Source organism: Apteryx rowi, unplaced genomic scaffold (assembly GCF_003343035.1).
Source record: "Apteryx rowi isolate R43461 unplaced genomic scaffold, aptRow1 scaffold_182, whole genome shotgun sequence".
Lineage (NCBI taxonomy): Eukaryota > Metazoa > Chordata > Aves > Apterygiformes > Apterygidae > Apteryx > Apteryx rowi.
Window position 1 is genome coordinate 771,658 of NW_020448108.1, and position 25,521 is coordinate 797,178.

The 25,521-nt window shown below is 40.0% G+C and overlaps 1 protein-coding gene across 10 annotated transcripts in view; it reads right to left on the bottom strand.

Moving 5' to 3' along the window:
* Positions 1 to 25,521, bottom strand: part of ECPAS (Ecm29 proteasome adaptor and scaffold) — a 64,969-nt gene that overhangs the window by 19,032 nt on the left and 20,416 nt on the right. For 9 of the 10 annotated variants that reach the window (XM_026061541.1, XM_026061538.1, XM_026061539.1 and 6 more), the window contains 23 exons: positions 24,487 to 24,626; positions 22,803 to 22,884; positions 22,424 to 22,543; positions 22,160 to 22,245; positions 21,795 to 21,873; positions 20,645 to 20,694; positions 20,031 to 20,097; positions 19,799 to 19,921; positions 18,608 to 18,711; positions 17,508 to 17,631; positions 15,093 to 15,173; positions 14,122 to 14,347; positions 13,405 to 13,496; positions 11,509 to 11,643; positions 9,270 to 9,435; positions 8,684 to 8,856; positions 8,031 to 8,132; positions 6,340 to 6,463; positions 5,209 to 5,354; positions 4,046 to 4,100; positions 3,129 to 3,243; positions 2,084 to 2,149; positions 1,714 to 1,831 (listed from right to left, as the gene is read on the bottom strand). In XM_026061541.1, the coding sequence (XP_025917326.1) occupies positions 1,714 to 1,831; positions 2,084 to 2,149; positions 3,129 to 3,243; positions 4,046 to 4,100; positions 5,209 to 5,354; positions 6,340 to 6,463; positions 8,031 to 8,132; positions 8,684 to 8,856; positions 9,270 to 9,435; positions 11,509 to 11,643; positions 13,405 to 13,496; positions 14,122 to 14,347; positions 15,093 to 15,173; positions 17,508 to 17,631; positions 18,608 to 18,711; positions 19,799 to 19,921; positions 20,031 to 20,097; positions 20,645 to 20,694; positions 21,795 to 21,873; positions 22,160 to 22,245; positions 22,424 to 22,543; positions 22,803 to 22,884; positions 24,487 to 24,626 (2,574 nt within the window). Of the gene's footprint in view, positions 1 to 1,713; positions 1,832 to 2,083; positions 2,150 to 3,128; positions 3,244 to 4,045; positions 4,101 to 5,208; positions 5,355 to 6,339; positions 6,464 to 8,030; positions 8,133 to 8,683; positions 8,857 to 9,269; positions 9,436 to 11,508; positions 11,644 to 13,404; positions 13,497 to 14,121; positions 14,348 to 15,092; positions 15,174 to 17,507; positions 17,632 to 18,607; positions 18,712 to 19,798; positions 19,922 to 20,030; positions 20,098 to 20,644; positions 20,695 to 21,794; positions 21,874 to 22,159; positions 22,246 to 22,423; positions 22,544 to 22,802; positions 22,885 to 24,486; positions 24,627 to 25,521 lie in introns of those variants that run through there. The other variant, XM_026061547.1, reaches the window with a different exon arrangement.

A 25,521-nucleotide genomic window follows, 5' to 3' on the forward strand; every position in this document is an offset into this window, starting at 1 on the left:
TATTTCAAGATGCCCTGTTTGATCCCTTTTGCAAAAGTGGTGGTGGAGAATTAAAACTTAGGAAGAATGGAGTAGGTTTTTCCAAAAACAGTTTCTTTCTCTGAAAGACTGATGAGATCAGGCCACTGCTTCCCTACAACTCAGCTGCATTTAGAAGAACTGGACACTTCAGGAATAATTTAGAAACTCAAAAATTAAAAGTGAAACAACTCCATCCTAACTGCGCGTTCTGGAAATTCTGGGAATTACCACTTTGCACGTGTCTACAGTTTCTTTAAATTCAAATATTCATTCATATTCTTTTTCTTCTACAACAGGGCCCCCCTGACAATTCTAACACAATGGGATAGATACTTGCCCATGGAATCCTACGGGAATTAGCAGGATAACCCAAGGAGGAACTGCTCAGTAGCAGCAGTGCAGAGACCGCCTCTTCATCCATATCGCCTGACTTGCAGTGTCAAAGCTGCCACTCAAACCCCACTTTAGGGATTCACAGGACAGGACGTACTTTCTGGGTCACAGTCTAGAAAATGAAGACTAAAAAAGACTAACTCTGCCTTTATTCCCAACGATGACCACTGCTGTGAGGATTGAGAGGCTGCAGAAAGTGCAAGGAAAAGGGAGCAGCCTACTCTAACTGGCCCTGCCTTGCCTGGAAGGTTGGACCACAGATCTCCGGATATGCCTTCCAAACTAAACAATTCTTCAATTCATTCAAATGCTGAAGCTCATCCTATAGTTGCTGAGTGGATTTTCCTGACTCATCCTGGCTTGTGAAATTCCACAAAGTTAGGAAGGACTGGGCTGCACACCTGTGGCTCCTGGAGTCCCAGTGCAGAGAGAGGGAAGTCTTGAGAGATGTGTTGACATGTCAGACTTTGGACAAAAGTTAAAGCTGGGACTTGCTTTTTGCACTAAGTGACATTGCCAGAGACTCAAAATCTCAGGTAGGGAGCATGTATGCTTCAGTACAGAAGATACAGCCTACCTGGATCTTCTTCATGAAAGGGCATGAAAGGTGCACTGCCTGCTCCAGGAACAAAACAAATTCTTCTATGTTTAGGTAAAACCCATGAAAAAGACAGGCCCCAAGTTAGAGCTCTGCAAGTATACATAAATTTTAAAATTTATGATCCTACATTTTTTCAGGAAGTAGATCCAATAGTATTTTGGCTTTGATAAAGGTTCCAGCAGCTGTAAAATATCAAGACTTGATCTTTTTGATAAATTAAAAAAAAAAAAAAAAAAAGGACACTATTTGGACAACAGTGGTTAAACTGGTGTGTTGGGAACTGGGCTTCTAACCACTTGCTCCTGAATACTTTGTGCTCTGCCTTCCGATGTAACAAAGCTCATTTTCTCTTGCATCTGAAAATTCACCAAGTTTTGAAAATACTCACTGTCTGAACACATCAGGACCTGGCTTCTAAACACTCCCAGAAGTAACAGGAAAGGATCACAGCTGATTCAGAGTGGAATGCAGGATGATTTAAACAGTGTAATACCAATATTTTGTTGTAAGAATTTCAAGTAATCTTAAAGCTGCTTCTTAGACTGGTGAACCTGCATTAGATCTGACACTGAAGTATCAACACAGAAAAGCCTCCACAGGCAGTTATCCATGGATCATATAAGCAGAGTTAGAGAAATACAGTTTTTGTTTTCAGAGTTCACAGAGGGAACGGAAATGGTATGAAAGCAACAAATTACCTTCCGAGAATTCCACATGGCATGATGGTTGGCCAGATTCATGAATTTGTACACCAGGTCTGGCTGATTAAGATCACTAGCCAGTGAACAAAGCTCCTTGTAAGTAGAAAGACCTTGACTTTGGAAAACAGAAGGAAAACTGGTATCACTATTTTTAGCTACAGAAATGCCACAGCTATACAGCTATAGTCAAATTACAGCCTAAAGCAAACAGAGAGAAGTGAATATCTTATCTGTGCTACAAGAAAACAGTTAAGGTAACTTAGAAAATAAGCAGGAATGAAAAACACAGGGAATAGATCTATATGAAAGGGAATACTGTTTCAGCACAGATTATGCGTGCTGTCATTGAGACTGTCAGTAAACTTACCCATCTGGAGTTTTGCTCAGGCCACCTTGAAACACCACAGTTTCTCCAGTCACTTCATGTTTGGCTCTGGTGGTAAAAGAGGTCCAGTATTAGCTTTGCCAAACCCTGTCCTTGAATGGACTGCACACTACGGAACAAGTGAATTTGTTTTGCTTTATTAACTCAGTAACTTCCCATTCTTTAGGTTCCAATCCTGCAAAAAACATACAGGTGTGCAAAACCACACACACTGCAAGGAGTCTCATTAACCCTTATCATAAGTATTATTAAGGAGAAGCTGCAGAAAGTTAGGGTTTTGCTGTGCACCGAGAAAGTAAAAGTCAAAACACTGAATGGCAGTCTTTTATTTCAGCCCAGACACAAGTTACATCATGGACAGCACACATGTACAGAGAGAGCACACCCCTACTTTAAAAGGAAAAAATCCAATTTCCATTCATCTCTTCCTCTTCTCAGCCACTAGAGTCCCCCACATTCCTAGCCTAGATTTTTGTCATTCACAGTGGCCACACCCACACTGAGTTAGACAGGAGTGGGCTGTAGGAGTAGGATTTCCAGCACTGATCCAACATAATTAGTAGCCAGCAGTCTTGTAAGACCAGCATCTGTGGCACTAAAACAGACAAGCGACCATTAACACTTCCTCAGCAAAAGGTGCATTTCAGACACAAGGCAGATCCCCAGTTCTGCAACATTCACATTGTTCAGAGTTGCTGCAAGAGGCGATTGACCTTTGCAGTAACACAATGCAGCAAGTAGGGAATCCACACAAACCAAAACCAATTTGAACTGCTTGAAACAGGAACGAATCATTATTTAGAAGCTTTGCTGAACTCAAAATGGAATAAAATTTGGAGTAATTTCAGTCACAACAAACCCTAACCTAAACTGAGAAATGTCCCAGTTCATTCACCCCTAACAGTATGCAGATATTGGCTTCCCCTGCCACAAAACATCTCTCTCTGCACAAGAGAGAAGCACATTTTTGTTCCCATCAGACACACAGGGCAGAGTACTCTCTCACTGTGTTCTGAGCTCACTGTACCTTTTCCCAGTCATAAGGTTATCAACGAGTGTGGTGACTAGCTCTTGCTGATCCTGTTCACTTCCTAGTTCATATACCAGGCCAAGACCTTTTGAAGCAACGTCTTGACTAAGTTCTGCAAAAGATTTTACAAAATAAAGCTGAAGAAGAACATATAGGTAGTAATAAACAAATTCCAACAAGAGCCAACTAAAATAATGATCTAGGAAGTGGGAGCTCTGTGTTGCAGTTCACAGTTCTCCGTTTCAGAGCTGCTTGATTCTGGCAAGACACAGGCTTTGGATTCTGAAGCAGCAATTTGTTCTGAAAGCACATACTTCCCTCACCCCCATCCACAATATTAAGTGATATCTTTGTGTTAATATTGTCACTGCTCACTTTGAAATAGCAGGGAGCGTTCCAAGAGCTGTAAATATTCTGTTGAAACATTGCTGGCCTCTGAACAAAAGTCCAGTGAAATTAATGGTAACACTCTCTTCTTCGACTTCCATGAGCTCTGATTAGGCCATCAGACACCACCCCTTCCACCACCTGCCATGGGTGGACATTATGAGCTACAACCTGTTAGTTTAAAGAGGGCTGAGAGTTCCTGTCTATGCAGAACTCCCTATGCACACTGCTGCCCAGTACAGAGAAGAAGCACTGAACAGTCTCTGTTACTACAATCTGCAGGGGCAAATGCAGGAAAACATTTGTGCTAAGGTACCTGAGAACAGAAAAAAGCTGTGCCTCCTGTTTCTGCATGCAACAGTACAAAAGGAAGCATTCCTTTTACTATAGAAGCGAATGTTTCTACTGACAGCTTTTAATGTTGGCTGACAAAGGGTGTGTACATGACTTTCTGTCTGTTAACAATTCCCTCCATTCTGTTAGGAGCCTATGAAAAAACAAAACTCCTAAGATACAATAGTACTTACCATCACTATCTGACAGAACTGAAACAAATGCACCTTGGATATCCTTGAGATGAGACTGAAAGATGAGAAAAAGGATATTATTTTTATTTCAGCTTTTGCATCGTCTGGTCTCAAGGCAAGTCTCTAACAGATAAACAGGTTATTTTATCAGAGGAGTTGCCTATCAAGCTACGCCTAAAACAAGAACTACCCTCCTTTCAAAGAGGCAAGCAGCAGCCTGACTGCAGCTCACAAAACATAACAGTTACTTGCCCAGCTTCTACAGCTCCCATGCCATTTCTAAATCACATACTTTATTTTCGTTGTCTAATACACGGTAGTAATGGACAGGCCATAAATCTGGCTTGCAGCCAGACTGGGCAATCCTCTGCTTGAGGACACCTTTCCTCCATCCTCAGACTAGAGGATTTTGCCACCTCCTGCAAGATCCATTGTTTAGACAAGCATAATACGTGGCAAGTTTTACATGTAACAGTAAATTTGCAAAGTACCTACCCTCCCAAAACTCTTTATCAATTACCTGCAGAGCATAGCCAGAAAGTGGCTACATGGCCCCATCACAGTCTATAGCACCTCTGTACTGAGAGAGGACATTTCATTAGGGAATACTTGATTAAGTTTCTGCATAAGATCTTTCACATTTTGAGTCTCTCATCACAGACAAGCACCCTAACTATAAGGTTTTCATCAAAGCACACCAAAAATATTAAATACAAGAAGCACTCGGTAGCAGAGTTGTGATAATCTCTGTGAAGCAAATGAGCCAAGGAATTCCATTTGATTTTCCCCCCCATTTCCCTCCTCTACCTCCTTTCAACATTTTGCAAAAAGAAATCCTTAAAACTATAAAGACACCAACCTCTTCTTTGCAAGGGAAGATGTATTGGCACTTCATCTTATAACAGCTATTTATACCAACATCAGACTGACCTGAATGCAAGTCAGATGTTTACAAAGGTGGCATATGGCCCTGTTCATCTGCCAATTAATATGCTCCCCTAGTAACATAAGACAAGCCATGTCTCAAAAAGACCTCAGTAAGGACTGTAGCAGCACTGGGAAAAGGGGAAAATGGAAGTGAAGGGGAAGGAAGGTACCTAAAGGAAGTGAGCAGCAAAAGCAGGGACAAGGAGCCAGTGATTGGAAAGAGGCTTATTTCTTACCTTAATTGCTTTGTGTGTGCTCAATTTCTTCACCATTGACAGAAGCCAGATGCAGGCTGCCTGCCTGATGTGTGGGTTGGGGCTGATAATGTGCTTGTTCAAAATAAGGTCTAGAACCCAGGGAACCACATCATTCACTTTCAAATCTATATGAAAGAAAAAAGCAGTAGGGGAAGGGAGGAGCTTTAACAATCATCCACATTCATTTTTAATTTCAATATAATGTGCAAAAGCAATGGAAACCTAATCAGCACATGAGTACTCAGGTGACATCTTCACCTCTGCTGATTCAGGAAAAGCCTTCACTGGAGTCACTGGAAAAGTTTTCGTCCTGGAAAAAACCCCACCGAACAGAGGCCTCCTAACCCTTCGTGAAAGTGTTTCAGAGCATGTGGCCAAGAAGAAGCACCACTCAGACTGCATAAGATTCACTGGACTATATTTAGTTGCTGGGAAGACTCAAAATTTCTGAAGCAAATGCAAACTCCACCGAGTTCTGCACATGCTCAGCTTTGTATACACTTAAGATCTAAGAACGCTCTCACTTAAAATGCTAAGCACCTGTTTGCCCAACTAAGGCTGGTATTTACATCTGACTGTTTTGGAGCTAGCATTTTGTCATGATCATATTTTAATGGGGCCAGAATCTCAGTCCTTAAACAAGTTACCCAGAGTCAGATAGATGTGCAGAACAGTGAACTTCATGTAAATGTCATTTGATCGTATCAATCCAAGTTGTTGGAAAAAGACTTGAAATTTAATCTTACAACCCTATTTTCCAATTCATGCTTCAAACTGTTATTTTAAAAGGTTTTTGTGTGTTAAATCTAAAATTAACTCAACATGGGAAACTGCAATGAAAAAATTAAACAAACGCAGTGTCAAATGGCAATGAGATTTCATCAAGAAGCTATTTAAATAGCAAGTGAAATAAAGTATTCTACCCTTTGACTAGATGGACTTGAAGAGGTAAAAGGATGCATAAATAACCCAGCATTGCAAAACACAAGAGCACTGCATTAACAAATGCAAAGTGCATTTATTTCCACCACTATAATCAAGCCCAGTGCTGCACCAGAACAGTGAGATTTTATGTTCCTTATTCCAGCCTTCTGTACTAGGAAGGCCTACCTGGAGGAGGGATATATTCCTCCTCTGCGACTGTCCATGCATCACGTGCAGCCACTGAGCTGGTTCCTACAGCAGCACTGGTAATAGCTTCACCAACGGTGAACTGCAGTTCTATTTGTTTGGCCTGAAAAAACACAAGAGAACCTCACTGATTGACAGTACTTATTAAATAAACAGTAAAACTTCTGGTATTTCACAGAACTGCAGTCTCTTCCCTCTACCCCATTTCTCAGCACCAGTTTGCAGTAAGATCACATTTGTGTTGAACTTCTGAAACTATCTAACAGCCCAGACCCACTGAAGTTGATGGAAACTGAGCCACTGTCCAACTCTCCAAAATACCTGATGAGAGCTAAAATCTCCACATCTGTTTTTACAACATGGCTCCTACAAAGCATTTGCCAGTCTCTCTGCAAGTTCAAATTAGTGAACAGAAGGACTAGAGAGACAGGATCAAAGTAATACAAACAAAAATTAAAATGGTAACAGGACTGCCAGTTATTAACAAAAATTACTGTGACTTTGTTGTAGTAAGCAGTAGTATAAGATCCTCCTGCAATTTCATCCAGAAGTTGATCATTGCTAAGAAAGGAACAAATTTGTTTTCCACATAAGAAAAGATGCAGCAAAAACTTTGCTTTGTTTCTGTTCTCTCTGCACTATTGCCTAAGGCCCTCAGGAACAGAATGTGCAGAACTCTGCCACTTCTTGTCGTTATTTATGACGAATCTCTAACTGTATGAACTGGTTTTCCTATCTGCTGAGCACCTTCTAGACTGCTTCTCTTAACCCTGTGGAAGCAGAAAATGCTCAGGCATTTGGAGAAGTAAGCCTGTAGCTTCCTGCAGTCTAAGATCAATTGTTTTTTTCTCAGGTATGTATTTTATAAAGAAAGCTGTAATGTCCTTGAGCAGTTCCAGGAGATAAACATGGCACTCAAGCATCATTTTGTAGATGTGTACACAATGTTCTTGCTATTTTTGTTTGTTTGATCACACCAGACTAGATGACTCAGCAAAGCTAGCCTGTCTGATACTCAATAGCTGCTTCTACAATATTGAATCCTATGTCAGTGTGACTAAGGAAGAAAGGTAAAACCAAGCTGTAAACGAAGAACACCAAAAAAAGCTCCCTGACTATTTAATTTTGCTGTCTTGTATGCTGCAATATATGAAGCAGCTCTTCAGTACTATGAAGGAACACAGTGCAGTACAAACACTGGTGCATGCAGACTGACAAAACAAAACTTCCTATGAAGAAACAAAGCTCCTAATTCAAGTGAGGTACATTGGTGGATGTCATCCTAATGAGAAAAAAAGCTGTATTTAAATTATCTACTTTTAAAACACTTTTGAAGGCCCAAGTACAGACCTAATGCTTCATTAATATAAGCTCTAATAATTTTACACATACAGACAGTCCTCCTAAATGGGAAGACATATTCTTGTCAGAGACTAGGGTAGAGACCTCAAGCGGCAAGTTTTTAAAACTCAAAAATATTTTATGTCCACAGTTTACAAAACCCAAACCTACCTCTGCTCTCTATTTTAAGCCAGCCCTAAAAAACCCAGATGCACTATTACAAAAAGACAGCTCAATGTTCCCTTGTAAACTTGGCCCCAGAGTATTTAAAGAGCATCCAAATGGGAACACACACTGCACTATAAGGAACAATGTGTTATTAGCCTCACCTCCACAGAATCCATTAAACCTTGCAACAGTAGCTTCTGGTGGGGAAAATCTTCATCTCCCACTGGAAAGTAACCTAGTGTTTGTATTGCTCGTTCCTTCATCTTAAATATAAATAAAACAAACAAACACATCAATCACATAGTTTTCCTGCAAGTCCAGGAGATACACTTTAAACCCACTCTTTCTCACTTCCTTACTGAACTTTCACATAAGGTACCAGAATTTAGACATGCAAGAGATTTTACAGATCAATCACTGTACCTCTCTTCCAAAAACACAACTTTTCTACAGAACACAAAAAACCCAAATGTCTTGCTACCTTTGAGAATTACTCTTCAGGCTAGTTCGTTCCATTGTAAAAGATGATATTCCTTTTTTTTTTTTGAATTAAAATTATCACCTTTCATAATTTTCATCCCCTGAGCTTCTACTAATGAAGATACAAAGTATACACTATCAAGAGTTAGACAACACTAGATTTTCTGAAAGCCCTTAGCCCAGTTTTGACTCACTAAAGCTTATGATAATTCTAATTACATTCAAGTAAGAGATCCTTTAAAAATTAAGGATGAGTTTGGAAGGTAATACATGAAATTGGGGATGGAGTATTCCAGAAAGGAACAAGAATCATAACAACATTACAAAATCTTGCCTTATTTGTTTCCTTGCTGGAAGGGATTCGTGCCAATAAACTTTCAACAAGCTGCAGCTTTGTAAATCCTGTGCCTTCACTGGGGATTGGCAAGGGGCCGTTCCTGCCAATCTCCCCCAGAGCCGTGCAAGCAGCCACCACGAGGAAGGGAGAGGTACTGCCCAAAAAAGAACCTACAGGAAAAAGCAGACAGGATGACCTGGATTTTGTATTATTACTTAGTAGTGGGCAGACAGGCAGGCACTTACATTTTACCCAAGCAAGAAGCTAAGTACTTATCTCCTCTACAGCTGGTAGGAAGTGTTATGCTAGAACAAAACCAAACTGACGGGAGTCACTGAGATGAGTCTAGGCAGTGGCACCACACCTATGTGTGCTATGCTGGTCTGTGACCTAAAAGTCTAATTCTTGTTGAGATGTCCTGCATTCATACTTTTGATCAGATGACATTTCTAAAGACTAAATTCTATTAAACAAGTGAATTCAAGATGACTTATCAATGGGCTGACTATCGTAGAAGTGTCCTCAGCCAGGGGCGACTGAAAAACAACTGTCACATGCAGCAAAGTCTCAGGTGGGAAGTTACCTATTGTCTCTGTCGTCGACTTTATGAGCTGTTCTTGTTCCGGCATGACTGCAGTGTTTGGTGGTTCTATGTCGTGTAGCTCCATTGTTCTGATTTTCCTTTTGGCCAAGTACCTTCCTACTGTAAACCCCAAAGCCAACAAGGAGCCATGTTGGACCTCCGGGCTCTACAGACAACACCAACAGTGCAGAAAAATCTCATTTTCAAAGTAAGTAACACTTTGCAAATAGCAGTGATTTAAGAGCACACATGGAAAAGCCAGCTGGAAAGGCACCCTGAAGAGTGCTGAGGTTCAGCTTACAATGCAACAAGAGAATGTTTCGTACTGCTAGCGCTTTCTGATGATGGAGTCCTTTAAGAAATTTTTTTTTAAAACTCCTAAATTTTTAATGCGTCTTCCTAAATCTCTTATCACCAGAACTCAGATTCATCTAAGTACAGAATTTTGGAGATGAAACAAGATATTGCTATATTGTGTCTACTTAAAAACTGGAGATACTCAGATTAAGGGAAGAGAGTCTTCTCTTGAATAAAAAGCAGTGCTGAAGTGGAATTACTCAAGATTTGCATTATGCAGAGTGTGAAAACACTTGACCTACTAACATTGAAGGCAACACCTCCACACAGTTCAGCAGTCCACAGACTGTGAAACCTAATTATCACAATTAAATATCAAGAATGTTAATTTCTCCAATACTGATACGACACTGAGAATATTTAACAATGGTGCTTTCTCCCACAGGTGAATTCTAGTAAAATGATTTAGTGCAGAAATAAGACAGTGAGACTGAAATGCAACCTTAATTAAAAAAAAAAAAAGGGAGGCAGGGGATTACACTCAGCTTGTTCAGTGATCTATTTTTACAACAGCCCTGCAAGAAGCTGCATCACTGCACCTGTGCTGCCAGGATGGGAACCTCAAACTTGCTTTGCCACCAGGGATTGCTCCTTGCTGTGGTCTCACAAGCAGCAAAGCCTGCTGAAGATGGGCCCTTTACCCCTCTCTGCTTCAGCTACCCATTTCCACCACTGTCCTTACCGAGCCACCAGAGATCACTGCCCTACAGCCCTAGTTGTACTGAGTTATCTGACTTTGTAAGTTCATGCTGAATCAGAGCACTAGCTGACTCAAATTCAGAAAAGCCTTTTTTTGCTTCAGGTTTCACTTTCCTGTCTATTTTAAGGCACATTCTGTGAAAAGTCAAGCATGGCTTCATGGACTACTGGATAAGCAGGACCAATAGCACAGAAAGCAACTGTCAGGGGCTGAGAGCCTTCTGTGCTGGCTTTGTAACTGCAGAAGCTGTACCCTAAGTAAAGCCGAGCAATGACATGGTTTGGGCTCCCAGACTCAGCCTTCACAGAATCAAAGTAATCCATGTCTGTTAAATAATACACAAAATGATCAGCACTTCTTTTCAGCATTTGAGTATCTGTTGTCTGAAATGAAAAATGGGGGTCCATTAAGTCCATTAGAGAAACTGAGACAAAAAAAAAAAAGTTTGGGGAAAATGCAGTTTAAAAATGCTAATACTCTTCCTAGCTTTCAGAATTCAAGACATACCACGAAAGAAATATGCTCAATTTCTTTTCAGAAAGAAAGTTTTCATGACTCCTTCTCAATTCTAGTAGTGGCAAAATCCAGAGATAAAAATAAGGCGAGGGGGAAGGAGCTCCAGAAGGAGGGAAGGAAAACCCACCTTGTAGCATTACAGCTACAGGAGGTGGAGGGTTGCTGACCAGTCCATTGTGGGGGTAGAAAGAAGGCTGGCAAAGGCCCTGAGGCAATGGGAAGCCATGAGGGTGCTACGGCTGAGCTAGGGGAGGGGGACAAGTAACAAGTTAAATATTTTCTTAGTTCTGTGGGTACCTTAATTGCTCATGAATATGGACTCAAGTTGTCTGAGGTAAGTAATATGACCCTTTACCAATCAATGGGACAAAGAATATTTAGCTGACTAAAGCTGGTGAATACATGATGGCTGTGCTTATGAGCACTGTCTCCAAAAAACCCTCTTACTAACTTTAACAATAGCTTCAGAGATTAATTTATTTAAAGATCTGTTCCACCCACCTACAACAAAAAACTCTTCCCACTGTCCAACTAGAAGCCAGGTAGTTAATTTTATACAATAGGCTAATACATCCTGGACAACAGCAAGAATCACATTTTTTATTAGTCAAATGACACTAAAAAAAAAAAAAAAAAAACAGGAAGCAGACAGAGAAAGGTAGTTACATGATTGTCTTTTGTCATCTTGATCAGCTGCTCTACAGAGGCCCTAAGCTCATCTCCAGACATTGTAGACAACACTACAGAATAAAACAAGGCTGCAAGCTCACGCATTTCTTCTTTGTTCGTGTTCATCAGGCTCTGCAGAAGTTTTCAAAAAGAAACAAGAAATACAGAATCAACTTAAACAGCCTGTTCTTACAGTGTTGCCATATACAAGCACAGATGTCATGGAACTACATAATTACTACTTAATTCTGAAATCTTTCTTTGAAAGAGCATTATCAGTAACAAACTAAGCATTCAACTCAGCAAAGCACCTGCTGCACTTGATGCTTAACTTTCGGAGGAATACTACCACTGGCCACAAGCGATCTGTTCACCACTTCTGAGTTAAATATACTGACTGAATGCTTTGCTGAGTTTTTTCTTCAGAGAAGAGCTTCCACATTTCACATCCAAACTGAGCTAAAATAAAAACCCTACAGAACTGCAAAGAACTACTTTTCCTGAGTTACAAGAGGCCTCGATTTTCTTGTTATTAATCAAAGGGAAAAAAACTGAAGAGAGTAAACAAATTTAATTCAATGGTGATAGAAGAAATGTGGGGAGGAATCAGTTCTCAGTATGAATTCATCTACTTTGTATGCAGAATCTTTTAACAACCTGGTTGTTAAAAAGTTAAATTTAGGAAGCCTCAGACCATTTTTTTAAAATATAACCTTACCTCTGCTATTAATTTGACGTATAATACAACACATTCACATGAAAAATTCATACTCAAGGCTTTGAATGACTTGGGTCACCAGGAGTAAGAAAAAAAAAAAAAAAAGAGCCAAGCAAACAAACAAGAAAGTAATGAGATCTGTCAGACTCTTGAAAACAGAACTCCAATTTCAGCTCAAAACCTGCATCAGATCATGTAGCTGACTTCTGACAAGCCACTAGACCTGTTCCTTCATTACTACCACTTGGCCAAGTAAAATCACACAAGCCTTGATTTATGACAATATTTCTGGAACTAGGTAGTATCAGTTACCATCCCTGGAAGTATAATTTAGCAAATGGATACCATGCCAAAGAAAAAGAAGGTTTCTCTGCAAATGATGAGCAATACTGAAGAAAAGAGTATTTTAAGTATTCTCCTTTGAAACTCAATACATGCATCTGAATAGATGTGTTAAGTCATGTGCATCAGCACAGAAGACAGCAAGAGAATTTATCAGAACACATTCTGATTCTTCTTCAGCTCCTCTGTTTTTTTCATGGCAGATCCTCTATTGAAAACAAAGGCATTGCAATCTGTAAGAGGTTAGCAAATTCTGGATGCTTAAAGAGACTCATAAAAAAAGAAGGCATCTGCCTGAGAAGAGAATCCAAGGAAAGGTGCATTCTCTTTGGCTTATCCTCCAGTGGGCTCCAGTTTATCTGGTTTTCATTAGAGGGGAAAAAAAAAAATGCACAGAAATTGCTCTAAGACAATTAGTGATCTAATTCTTCTCTTTTATTGGGAAGCAACACACTCACATCTCCCAAATGGAACATCCCCATTTTTAAACAATTTGCTGAATTTTGTTTTCATTTTTGTTTTGCTGCTTAACAGATCTTTGAATCAAGAGCAAAACTGACAGACTATTCCAAGGGGATCAGTGAGATAGGCTGCCCAGAATGTGTAGGTCAGTGTACAAAACCAAGAATATTAAAGAACCAAAAAACACTTTTCCCTAGCATATTTCATATAACATCTCACGAGTTGTTGACCGTAGGTAGAAACATCAGATTTCAAATTAAATGCATGCTTTACAAATAAAACTCCATTCCACCTTTAGAAAATGCCAGATTTTGCTAATGCCAGGCCTCTTCCATCCTCTCCCAAAAAACAAACGAAAGTTTTCAACATACCTTTATCCAATCCATTTTATCTATAAATCTGGTGGCTAGTTTTTCTGGATATACTGAAACAACTTCCAGGAGACAATACATGACTGGCAAACCTGAACAGTCATTAAAGAATGAAGTTATTTCAAAAAGCACAGTATTTCCAACAAAGAATGAAGTTATTTCAAAAAGCACAGTATTTACAACAATGAGTGATAAAAAGAGGTAAGAAATACCAGGTATTTTAAAGTATCCATTTGCAATTTATTGGAGATACAAAATAATATGGAACAGTAGGATTTAATATTTCTTTGAGACACTAGACAAACTAACAGAAGCAAACATTCTGGTAGCAATTTGTTCTAAAGGTATTCAAGTACTTTAAAACTACACTTGTCTCAGATATGCTATGATCAAAATGAGGAAGTCAGAACAGAGGAAGCATTCATAGGTGAGGAGGCTACTAAAAATACAGACAATAGCTTCACAATTTTAAAGCACTATCTCAACCGATGGTACAATTTTACTGTGCTATTTTCTCCAACTGACAGAGTACAGAAGGGAAGTACGGAGTATAGAAGTACAGAGTATAGAAGGGAACACTTTAAACTGAAGAGGATATATCTACGTTGCAATTTTGTGATTACTGAAGCCAAATTCAAAGTACTGGGTGAGACAGATCATTTCTAATGAATGACTATCTTTTCTTTCTTAAATATGCTGTGGCACATAGCTTCTCACCTCCAACACCAGATAACAGCTGCTGAAGAAGGCCAACATATATCTGTACAGGGTTGGTTTCTCCAATTTTTGAAGAGGAGGAAGAGAAGGATATGTGGTCACCAGACATGAGGTTTCTTATATAACGTCCAATGGCTGGAGCATGATCCTGCATATCTGCCAAGCTCTGTGAAGTTGGTACCACACCTGCACTGTGAGCAAGACACATCCGTAGGTACAGGACTATCTAAGCAGAGGAGAGAAAACAGGATTCTCATGAGTGCACAAGCACCTGGCAAACCATGGTGGAGTCAAAATAAAAGAACAAGGAATATGCTGTACTTAAGTCAACCAAAACAAGACAGTTCCTTCTTTGACCAAATTTAGACAGAGCAGGAAGCAATGAGATAGGGATATACACGAAGTGTAACAAATCTTAGGAACTGTTTCTGCAATATGCTTGTGTAAGCAGACAGCCCCACACTGCCTACAACATACTCAAGAGGTTAAATCATAAACAGACTTTTGGTTTATCATAAGCTGATGCAACCTTCTTTCAGGTAGTTCAGCCTGTACTTTACACCAATTTGGCAGGCCTCATCCCAGTGCATTACTAATACAGATCTTACATCACATCTGAATTTGTGTCTACAGTCCAATGAAGACAGGAAATTTGCTAGGAGAACAGCCTCAAGGAGAGCATGGTGGGAAATTACACAGGATTGCCAGCTCCTTCGTTTGAGAAACTATTATGTTGGATACACTTCAGAAAGCAGCCCTCTTAGAAACATACGCCCCAACCCCTGTGAAAATCCTGTTCAGACCTGTTTAAGGACAGACAAACAAAATGAGCAGAGTTCCTTCCAACATCTGTTTATAAGAGAAACTTTAGAAGGTAGGGTGACTTATGATAACCCTCCATTAGCCTCCTCTACCACTCTCTAAATAAATAATGGTACACTTAACGAAGGAAGTGAAATACTGACAATTACCTCCCCAAATGTGGCAGGATTGAAAGGCAAGGCTGCGGTTCCAGTCATATATTTAGCTGGAGTTTTCATTCGCTGAGAGGCCTAAACAACAGAGTATATTAAGAGTGGAATATTCAGGCACATGAAGAGCAGAGATACTACTAAAAAGGTCACCAAAATTTTGATGTTTATCCTCCACTTACCTAGTGAAAATATGCAACAGTTCTATAACAAAAAGGCACTGTACACTTGATAAGAAGACCTCAAATGCACTGTAGATCCATCAATTTTACCTCTGTATTAGAACTGGAAAATGTAAACTCTGAGTTCATGAAAGGGAAGTGCAGAGGTTGGAGAAGAACAGCATTCCCCCTCTCCCCCAAGAAAAAAAAAAGTGTTTGTGAATTAAAAAAATACCTCCAAAACTTCCAGATTCAGAGTTTCCCCAGCTGAGCAGCAGCCAAACAACCTTGGAAACCGCAGCTGAGTGGGGAGGCTGCTGAGTAGCCAGGCTGCCCCAGCCCTGGGAGGTGGGCACACTGTGCTGCACCTACCAAAAACCAGGGAGACTTGAGACCCTGCTGCCTGGCAGCCTGCCAGATGACAGGCTGGTGCAGCAGGTGAGCAACTCACTTTCATGGAAATACTAACTTTGACAGGCAGGAATATGCCAACAGAAACACATGCAAACTGAAGGTTTCCAATGAAATCTAGCACAAATGCTCCAGAAAGGCATGTCAGTATTCTCCAGACAATATGCACGTTAGCGCTAGGGCTGGATTCAGTAATGCAGCCTCACATGTGAGTAAACACATACATTAGCTGCACAGAAATTAAGTGTTCCTCAGATCTCTTAATATTTTTAGATCCTTTGCTGAGCTAGAACCTCAATGATATCCAGAACTGTTACTGAAGGCCCTAAATAATGAATCAGAAAATGACTTCCCAGAAGAGCGAGCTGGTTCCATTTTACATTCAGCAAACTAGGTCCTACTCTTTCAAATATTCTTCCTTGTAGAGGGAAAGAAAGACATTTTGCACCTTGGCCTCCTGTACCAAGCAATACATATAAATTTCTGAAAAGTCTCCAACACTTGCAGATAATTCATGATATGCATGTGCAAATTAACATTTCCAGATGACAAAACAAAAAGTTCTTCAGGTATATTCCTTTATGTGCCTTGAGGACATGTAAAGAAGATTTAAAAAGTACTCAAATTTTTTTTTTAATATCTACAAGAGCAAAGATATCTTGTTTTTCTCAGTAATGAATCAGACTAAGTTGATTCCTAGAAATTTAGTAACATTACAGAAGTTAAGGGAATTTTAAAAAATGAACTGAGAGGGGACAACCATTCATTAATATTATTTAAAATTCTGAATTTTGGTTTATTTTTTTATGAGTAACCAGTATTCTGGACAAAAGGAGGTTTTTCCTAAAGCTTCAAATACTTCAAACACTAGTAAAGCACAGCACTAGTAAAGTATATCATTTATAGCCGAGATATTTTTTGTGAAGAGTTAAGCCATTAAAGATCACTCACAAAACCAAATGAGCTCCAGTCCGACACATCCGTTATTATTTCTTTTTAAAAAAGAGATTATCAGAGGAAAAAAAACACGTATTGTCAGTGATCTTTCAGGTCTTCTTTATAGCTCAATAAAGCTATAATAAAATAAGCCCCCAGAAGTGTGCAACACCCACTGGATTTTAACACCTTTCCAGGCAATCTCTCAGTGCAAACAGCGAAGGAACAAATGAGTACGGCTTCAGGCATTTCACACACAGGTAGAATCACACACAGAATAGCTGGGATTGGAAATGACCTCTGGAGATCACCTGGTCCAATGCCCCTGCTCAAGCACACTGCTAGACTCTTGAAAGGTCACTTACATGGCCCTTATTTACACAGACTGCAATGAAGATAAATAATTAAAGCCTCTGAGTTAGCAAACCAGACTTCATCATTTGTTCCAGTATCTCCTTTCCTGCCTGAAACCTTTTCACTGTTTTATGCACAATATTATTTTTCAATGGCCTATCAAGGAAGCAATCTACCTATCCCTTTAAGAACTTGTTTGTGACTAAACTGTGTTTGTGAAACATGCTGCACTGCTGGCACTGAAAACTGGATTCCTCCCTCCACACATCTACACAAACTGCATTGGTGCAAAATAATCCCTTGGAGACTCATCCTTTAGCCAAGGATTATTTAGCATTTGGATCCCTTGGGATTATTGCCAGTGGAAAATAACTATGAGTGCTAATCCTGGCATTGTGGTTCTTTTGACATTATATGTAGGTCTTCACTTTGATTTTAGCTAATTCTACTTCTTTAGGAAGGGAGGAAGAAGAATTGGACGGGAAAGCAAGACAGCCCTTAATTACAGGCCTGAGAATCAATCTTGTTATTCACTGAGAAAGAAGCACTGTACCTTATCTTGGATGTAGTGGACCATTTCAGGGAAGGAAGGCATCTGCTTCCCAGCACTCTCCTTTTCATTTTTACCAGGAAATGTTCTCAGCACCCGCTGAGCCTCCCCATGTACCTCTTCCCGCCTTTCAGAGAAAACGGAGGAGAAACGGATGTTATTTGCACAGAACAAATGGCCTTTAATGAGCAATGAGGTATCTTGTGCAGCTCAGGAGAGAGAACAGTTTTTAATGGGAAATGGCTTTATTAAAAGAAAAAGAAAAAAGCTCTGCAGTGACTTCAAAGAATTTGTTCCTTCTAGGAAACGGGAAGAAAAAGGCTGGTGATGAGTGGCCTCTGCAGAACAGTCTAGAGTAGCTCACTTTTGCACCTCTTAGATTCTGCTGGTGTTCATTGCCAGTTTCTGGTTCCCACATCCTTGTTTTCCTCCTCCTCCTCCCCACCACTTCATATATTCAAGTTTCAGCTCACTCCTACCAAGTTTGCTGCTATCTGCTTAGCTGAAGAACAGCTCTTGAAAAAGTGCTGATTCTCTGCAATGATAGAGGTTCATTGCAATTGATCTGTTTAGCCTTCCTTAGTTATACAATAGCTACCCAGATCCAAATCTGAGCACTTAAAGTAAGTTGATTAAAAAAAAAGCAACCCACACACTTGAATGGCGGGGACAGACAATTTCAAATGAAATGATTACTGTGATTTAATGAGTCACCTGCTTCTCAGGAGAGGATGACAACTTTCATGTGTGCATGATCCTGACTCTTGGGAAATATAAGCTAAAAACAGATTGCCACAATTCACCAGGAAAAAAGACTTTTAGCCACTGTAAAGGTGATTTAAGTTAATGCATTTTACTTTGCATTTGCAATTGATCATTAGCACACACTACTTTAATGACAGCAGTTCACCTGAAACAAGAAAAAAAGCCATGAAAGGGAATCCAAGCCAATAACTGCTGTAAGGCACAGTAATATTACTCCACAGGACTGTCAAGAACACCACCACGTAAAGCCCAATTTCCAAACTGCCATACCTGATTTTCAGTGTGTTACCTTACACATATATTTGGATGAAAATCAACTAAAAAGAAAAACCACTTACGGGTCTCCAGCAGCTAACAGTAGTAAGTATCTGGAAGGGACATGATCTGGAGGGAATACTGTGCTAGCAAATTTCACAGCCACTTGACGTACTTGAACTTCAGGCTGAAAGAGAGCAGACACAAATATATGGTTGAGTTTAAATGAACACTCTAGTGACGGGCAATCACACCTTGTAACTCGCCATTCCAGCTCTATTCTCCTCCAATACCACCGTGGCTGAAACAGGAAAGGGGAAAAAGAAAAGCAGTTAGCTTCTCACACATATACAAGTGGAGAACTAAATGTTTAATTACATATATGCACACTTCTGGGAATTATAAATTAGGTATCTCTAATTCTTACACATCTGAACTGCCCCACCCAAGCAACTTCGAAATGAAGATTGACACACAGAAGCTGTTCACAGAAAACAGAACTGCATAGAGGAGCAGCATAATCAGAGATGGGAAAAAAAATAGCTCATGAAGGTCATTCGTTCTGCTGGGTTCAGAAAGTCTTAAAATGGTACTGCCTTAAGATGTAGATCAATAGAGCGCACAGGCAAAAAAGTCACCAGTATGAAAATACTGCTTACATGGTTACTGGTGAACCACTAGAAATACATATACCTCTGCGGTCACCTTGGGTGCCCATATAAACATGCAGTATACAACAGCCACTGATTCTGAAAACCCAGGCCCAGATCCCTGGCAAATTCTTATACAAAAGCAAGATACAAGTAAGAAAGTCAGTGAAATTTGTTTTCCTGTGTCTCAAGGTTAAGGTCCAGGGAGGTCTTCAGGTGTCTTAAAATGGTAGAAATCATACTTCATACTGAAATCTCCACTTGGTAGTGAATGATCCTTTCACAAAGCTTTTTACCAGATATTGTACCTGAAGTAGTTACTCCTCCATCAAGTTTTCTTAGGAGGAGACTATGAGATACCCAGTGCACTTGCAGAAGATTTGTTTCTTTGGGAAACAAATCAGAAACAGAAAACTACATTGTTATCATTATTCCAGCCATTGCACCACATTAAAAATATTTCATCTCAGCATACAGAACCCCCCAACAAAGATATAGTGATACATTCAATAAGAAAAGGGAAAACAGTTCCAAAAACCACACAACAGTGTCAGAAAACAGGAAAACACTGAGCAGTAAAGCTCTTGTTTTTAAGCTACTTAATTTTGACTCCACTGAAAATACCTTTATTAAATAGGAAGCCACAAGAGCTTCCATCAGAGTACGCTGGGCTCCTTCCAAGTTACTATATGCTCCAACCATCATAGACAAGGCCTCCTGAATGGCAAGCCTGGTATCAGCCTCTTCCTGTAATAAAAAACAGGAGTTTTATGTTACTTTTCAGTGTACAGTGACATGAACCAAGAAAAACCAGCACAAAGTACTAAACTTTTCCCAAAGCCACATCAGCACCTACCTTGCATAAAGCTTCAAAAAACTGCTGCACCAGTGCTATATCCTTGGTAAAGAGCTGAGGTATTCGGCTGAAACAAGATCATTTCTTTCATGAAATTATTTTCATTTTTTACTTGAAATGTTCCACATTTCATTGGTCTTCCCCTTGTCCCACATCTTAACTGTCAGACACGGCCAACACAGAAAGTTTGCTCTACCTTATCCACTTACACCATAGAGTAGAGCATCCCTCAGTACAGTTCAGAAATCAAGATATTCTATGAATAATCATTTAGGTCACCAGCACACAGGTCTGCTTCTGAACATACCACTTGCCTATCTTCATGCTCCCTAGTCTCTGCTGTACATTCCTCAAACTTATATTTCTGGCAATCCAGAAAGTGAAGCCATTTCTTAAATTCTGTGCATAATTCATGAGCTGCCATTAATTCCTGCAAGCAAAGCCATCAGCCAACATTGTATTTCATTATGGAGATGTCAGAAGAAGAATGCTTTTTCTCTGCAGTGTACATTCAGTTGCAAAATTGGCATGTGGCACAAGGCTTGCTTCTGACAAATTAACAGATTATTCTGGAAGAACTATTTGGCATCCCATTACGCAAGAGCTTCAGTTACCTGGAAAGTTTTCCAACCGCCGAATATGCCATTGACAGCAGTTTGGAATCCTCGAATGATAAAACAATAAACATAAGTCAGCAAAAAGAGAAATACATTACAGTACATCTATTCTTTATACTTAAACATTTACTTCAGATCCTATCTCCAAAGCTCTCAAACAGACTTTCATGAAAAAAACATCCTGGAAAATAAAATGGTCACATCCAAGAATATAACCATCACATAGAAACAGAGAGACTATATTTTTCCAGGCAAAACAGAAAATTACAAATGGCAACAAAATGTAAATCTTCTGGTGTCAGTTAATTGCTTTTTTTCCAAGGTGGAACAACTAAGAAGACTTGGCACATATATGAAACAGTAGCAAAGGAACAAAAACCTTCCACTGACCCTAATCAGCAGCTTTACACAACGGAAGCTGCCTGTGCAGTGTATCCTGGACATGACCAAGGCAGAAAATTTACACAAGTATTTACTCCCTCCTGAACGCTCCCCTTCCATGCCTTCTGCAACAGCAGGGGAGCCCCACACCTTCAAACACCACCTCAGGCTATAAGGTCACATTCAAAGACTACAGTAAGCCAGGAAGAGGATCAAAGCTGCACAAGAGGAAGTTTACAAAAATCAGCCCTTGATAAGATATATAAGGGAGGATCTTGGGGAATTTGCTTTCTGCAGCAGCATTGGAAATACCAAATATCCTTTTGGCCAGACTGCAGTTGCATTTGGTAATACCCTTCTACCTACCAATATCCTCACCAGATAGAAAGGAGGAAGGTATTACAAGCAGGCCTACACAGCTGCTTAGCACAGTGTGGTATATGCCTGGGGCTGAGATCTCTTTGTTTAGTAATCTGTTACAGCAGCTGCATGCTGCTGTGGCCTCACTCTTTAAATTAACAACACTATTACGTCCTGAGACTTTGCAAATGCTGTCCAAGCACCTATGCATAGCTGTTAGACAAATATAACATAGTTTTCCTACAGTATCCTTTTAAAATATTAATGTCTTTCCCTCCTAAAAACTTTCCATAAGGTGTTGTCCTTTGATAGCCATTTCAAACAACTATAGAGATTTAACCAAGATCTTTGTCTTTTGCTTGTATTTATAGAAAGAAACATAAATATAAGAATCCTTTCAACTTACCTCTTTGTATTCATTGATCAGCTTTGTAAGTCCATTTAAAAGCATTGGTCCTAAGGGCTTTATTTTACTTTCTGGACAACTGAAATTAGAGACACCAACAAAGAAAATATTGGGGTATTTTTTGCACCTCTTAAAAATATCTTCAGTTAGTGTAATTTTTTCTCAGCTTTGCTATGCTGAGAAACTGCAGCTTATGTATGCGCAAGAACACACGCACAAAAACTCCAAAATTATTTTCAAGATTAAGAAGAAAACATTTGCTGAGTTTTAATATTCTCTGCTCTTACTTAAGTTTCATGTTTAGTAAATAGGACAGCTTCCAAGCATATAGTTTGAAAACATTGTGCCCATTCTCAGTTACTTACATGATACAAATATGATGCACAAACTGCAAGGACAGACTTCTCAATTTTGTATTGGTGTTTGCACCAAAGAGTCCATCATAGACTACCTGGCCAGAAGGAAGAAAGAGTAGGTCAGAGAGTAGCTTGCCTCACTTTCAGAGGTTTTTTGATGCCCCTTCTTCAAGTGCTGTCATCAACAACTAAGCTTCAATTCCTTCCCTAAGTATCGGAGGAACTGTATTATCAGGCTCATTGGGATGAGCAGCTTTGGACCATAACCGCTACCTGAATGTTAGCTGGAAATGTTTCGGCAGCTTGTCTAGATCGCAGAAGATGAGGAACAATCTTTAATTTAACTCGAGTGCTGACCGATTCTCGTTTCATTTCCGGCTTTGGAACAGTTCCCTGTCAGAAACAGAGTTGAAGTAACATAGTTCATGTTGGACATAAGTACTTCTAAGTTGGCTAAATTATCTTCGGCAAATTAGAGTGTACTGAGACAGAAAAAAAATTATTCAATAGCAAAAATGTTCAGTAAAAGCTGAGTTCAAAGGAAGTGACAAATTTAAGAAATATACATACTTTCTCCAGCAAATAAATTAAGGCAGCTAAAATAAAGCCTTTCGATATTAAGCAGGTATGCAACTCTGAAAGCAAATCTTACCTCCTTGGTTTTCAGTGGTATATCCCCAAGATACACTTTAAACATTTTGTTGATGATAGCAGGATTATTCCAGTCAATTAAACTAAAGGAGGGGAGGGGGGGGAAAAAAAATCAAACACCAACTTGTTATGACCCTTACTCTAGATTACTTTTCAAAATATATATATTTTACAGCATTTTGCATCATATTCACAGCCTTACCTGACCTTTATTAGCTCTAGCTTGAATTCTAATCACTCCTCCCACATCCAGATAAGAGATAATCACCAGGTAAAGGATAAGAAGTGATTACAAAATACATCCACAAATTCTGATAACATGATTCCAAATAATTCATGAGGAATCTACAAGCTCCCTTCTCTTCCACTGAAATAAAACATGTAAATTGTGATGGTCTATTGAATGAACACATAATGGTCACCCGTTAACAAACTTCTCCACATTCTTCAGCTGCAGTGCTTTGACATTTCAGTATAGAAGAGGGTATTTTTACCTTTAGGCTATTTTGTTTTGTCTCTCAGACAAACCTGTCAGCCCACACGGTAATCACCACTCTGCGTCTGCCAGCAGAAATCCATTTACAGGAGAAAACTGATTCATTCTAAATCCAATTCACATAGAGAACCTAGCAGCTAGCAAATCAGAGCACAGTTCCTTCAAACCTGATGTAATTTGAATCTCTGACCTGAGGCTTTCCCCAAAATACCGGACACTAGCTATTGACGAGACTGTTCAGAACACAAGAAAAGAAATCAAAAAGATAAGAACTCGTGTTTCAGAGGGGAAGTGCAGGGACGGAAGAGCCTCTTTCTTTCATTAAAGCTACTGATTTCCAAACAAGTGGGCAGTAGAGTACCATGTATTTCTCATAAAAGACATTTAACACTGCATATCTAACTGCATTTTGTCCAAACATATTTTATTCTCCAGGCACAAAATATTACCATAAAGAGAAGGTTTCACATAGCACTTATGACATGTTTGACTCAAAATTAATTAGACCTTCACTTCCAAAAATACATAAGCCACCCACACATTTCAGAGGCACATTTCAAAGGCAGGCCTATCCCATTCCAAATCTCTGACATAGGCCAATGAACCTCACATGGTCAGTGACTCAGCAAATAGTACCAACAGCAATTATAGCAACTATTCTGGCCTCATGCTTCAGAGGACGAAAGGCCGGCTGCAGGCAAGCCAGAAGCTTTACTACTGCAGACAACAGCGGCCACCAAACTTTCTAGACTATGGTCCACTGTCAACCTTTACTATTTCACCCTCTTTACTCCCTTACTAAATTAAATTAAAATACACTTCTCCACGGAAGACCATACAATTTTGTTGATGTGGATCACTTACTAAGGCCTTGTACACTATCAATAATCTACAGAGGGCAATCTGTAAACCAAGGAGTAAGGAAATGGCACAAAAGCAATACCAAAGATGACTGAAAACAGACAGCTCAACCTTCAGCTCCAGAGCTGAGTGATTTTCCCAGCTGCAAGACTGCTACCTAGACCATTCCAACCCTGTGTGAATACACCTATGGTGACAGCTTCACAGCCATTCAGGGGACTGCAGCCTCCTTCCTTCCAGAGCACACTTCTTTTGGAGCACTACATTAACTGCAGTTAGCATTGTTAGAAACACTAGCACCATCTTTTCTAAACACCCAAGCCCATACCTTTGTTTGCTTTTCAATTCAAGGTCTGCTGCAGTGGCAACGCTGTGTCTTGTGTCACTGGAGGCTACAACCAGATGTATAACAGCTTCAAGCTCTGGCACCTGCTCGGCTTCAATGAACTTCACGATCCCCAGCTTACACTATTGAGCAACATGGAAAGTAAAGGCAGTATTACTTGCAAGAAAGCGTATGTTACAATAACCATAGCAGTTCAACCATCTGGAATGTCAGCTTTTGCTTGCTAAGCAGAAGCTCACATGCTCTCCACTTCTTTAGCAGTGCTGTCCTCTTGCCTCCTGTCAAAGTAGTCAGCTGCAGCTGAGTATTAGCATACTGACTTGGGAGTGGGCTACTTCCCTGTAATGGGCTACTTCTTCTCTTCCCTTTCAGCAAAGGGCTGCTAAGATGAGTAAGGAACTGGAGCACCGCTCATATGAGGAAAGGCAGAGAGAGCTGGGACTGTTCAGCCTGGAGAAGAGAAGACTAAGGGGGGATCTTATCAACATGTATAAATAACTGAAGTAAGGGTGTAAGGAGGATGGGGCCAGACCCTTTTCAGTGGTGCCCGGTGTCAGTACAAGAGGCAACGGTCACAAACTGAAACACAGACAATTACGTCTGAACATGAGGAAAAACATCTTCACTGTGAGGGTGACAGAGCACTGGAACAGGTTGCCCAAGGAGGTTGCGGAGTCTCCATCCTTCGAGATATTCAAAAGCTGTCTGGACAAGGTCCTGGGCAACTTGCTCTAGGTGACCCTGCTTGAGCAAGCAGGGAGGTCTGACTAGATGATCTCCAGAGGTCCCTTCCAACCTCAACCATTCCGTGATTCTGCTAAAAAACCGCAACTTTGTCAACACAGGGTAGTTTTGCAACCTTATTACCTCCAAGAAGAAAACACAGGAGTAGGCTGTAGTTGTGTGTGCTCCCTAATCAGCTTTGAGAACTGCTGACAGACTGAGGGAGGCATGTTCAGCTTCCACCTCATTGTTCTGAACTTCCTGATGTATCAGGTGAAAGTTTCTCAATAAATT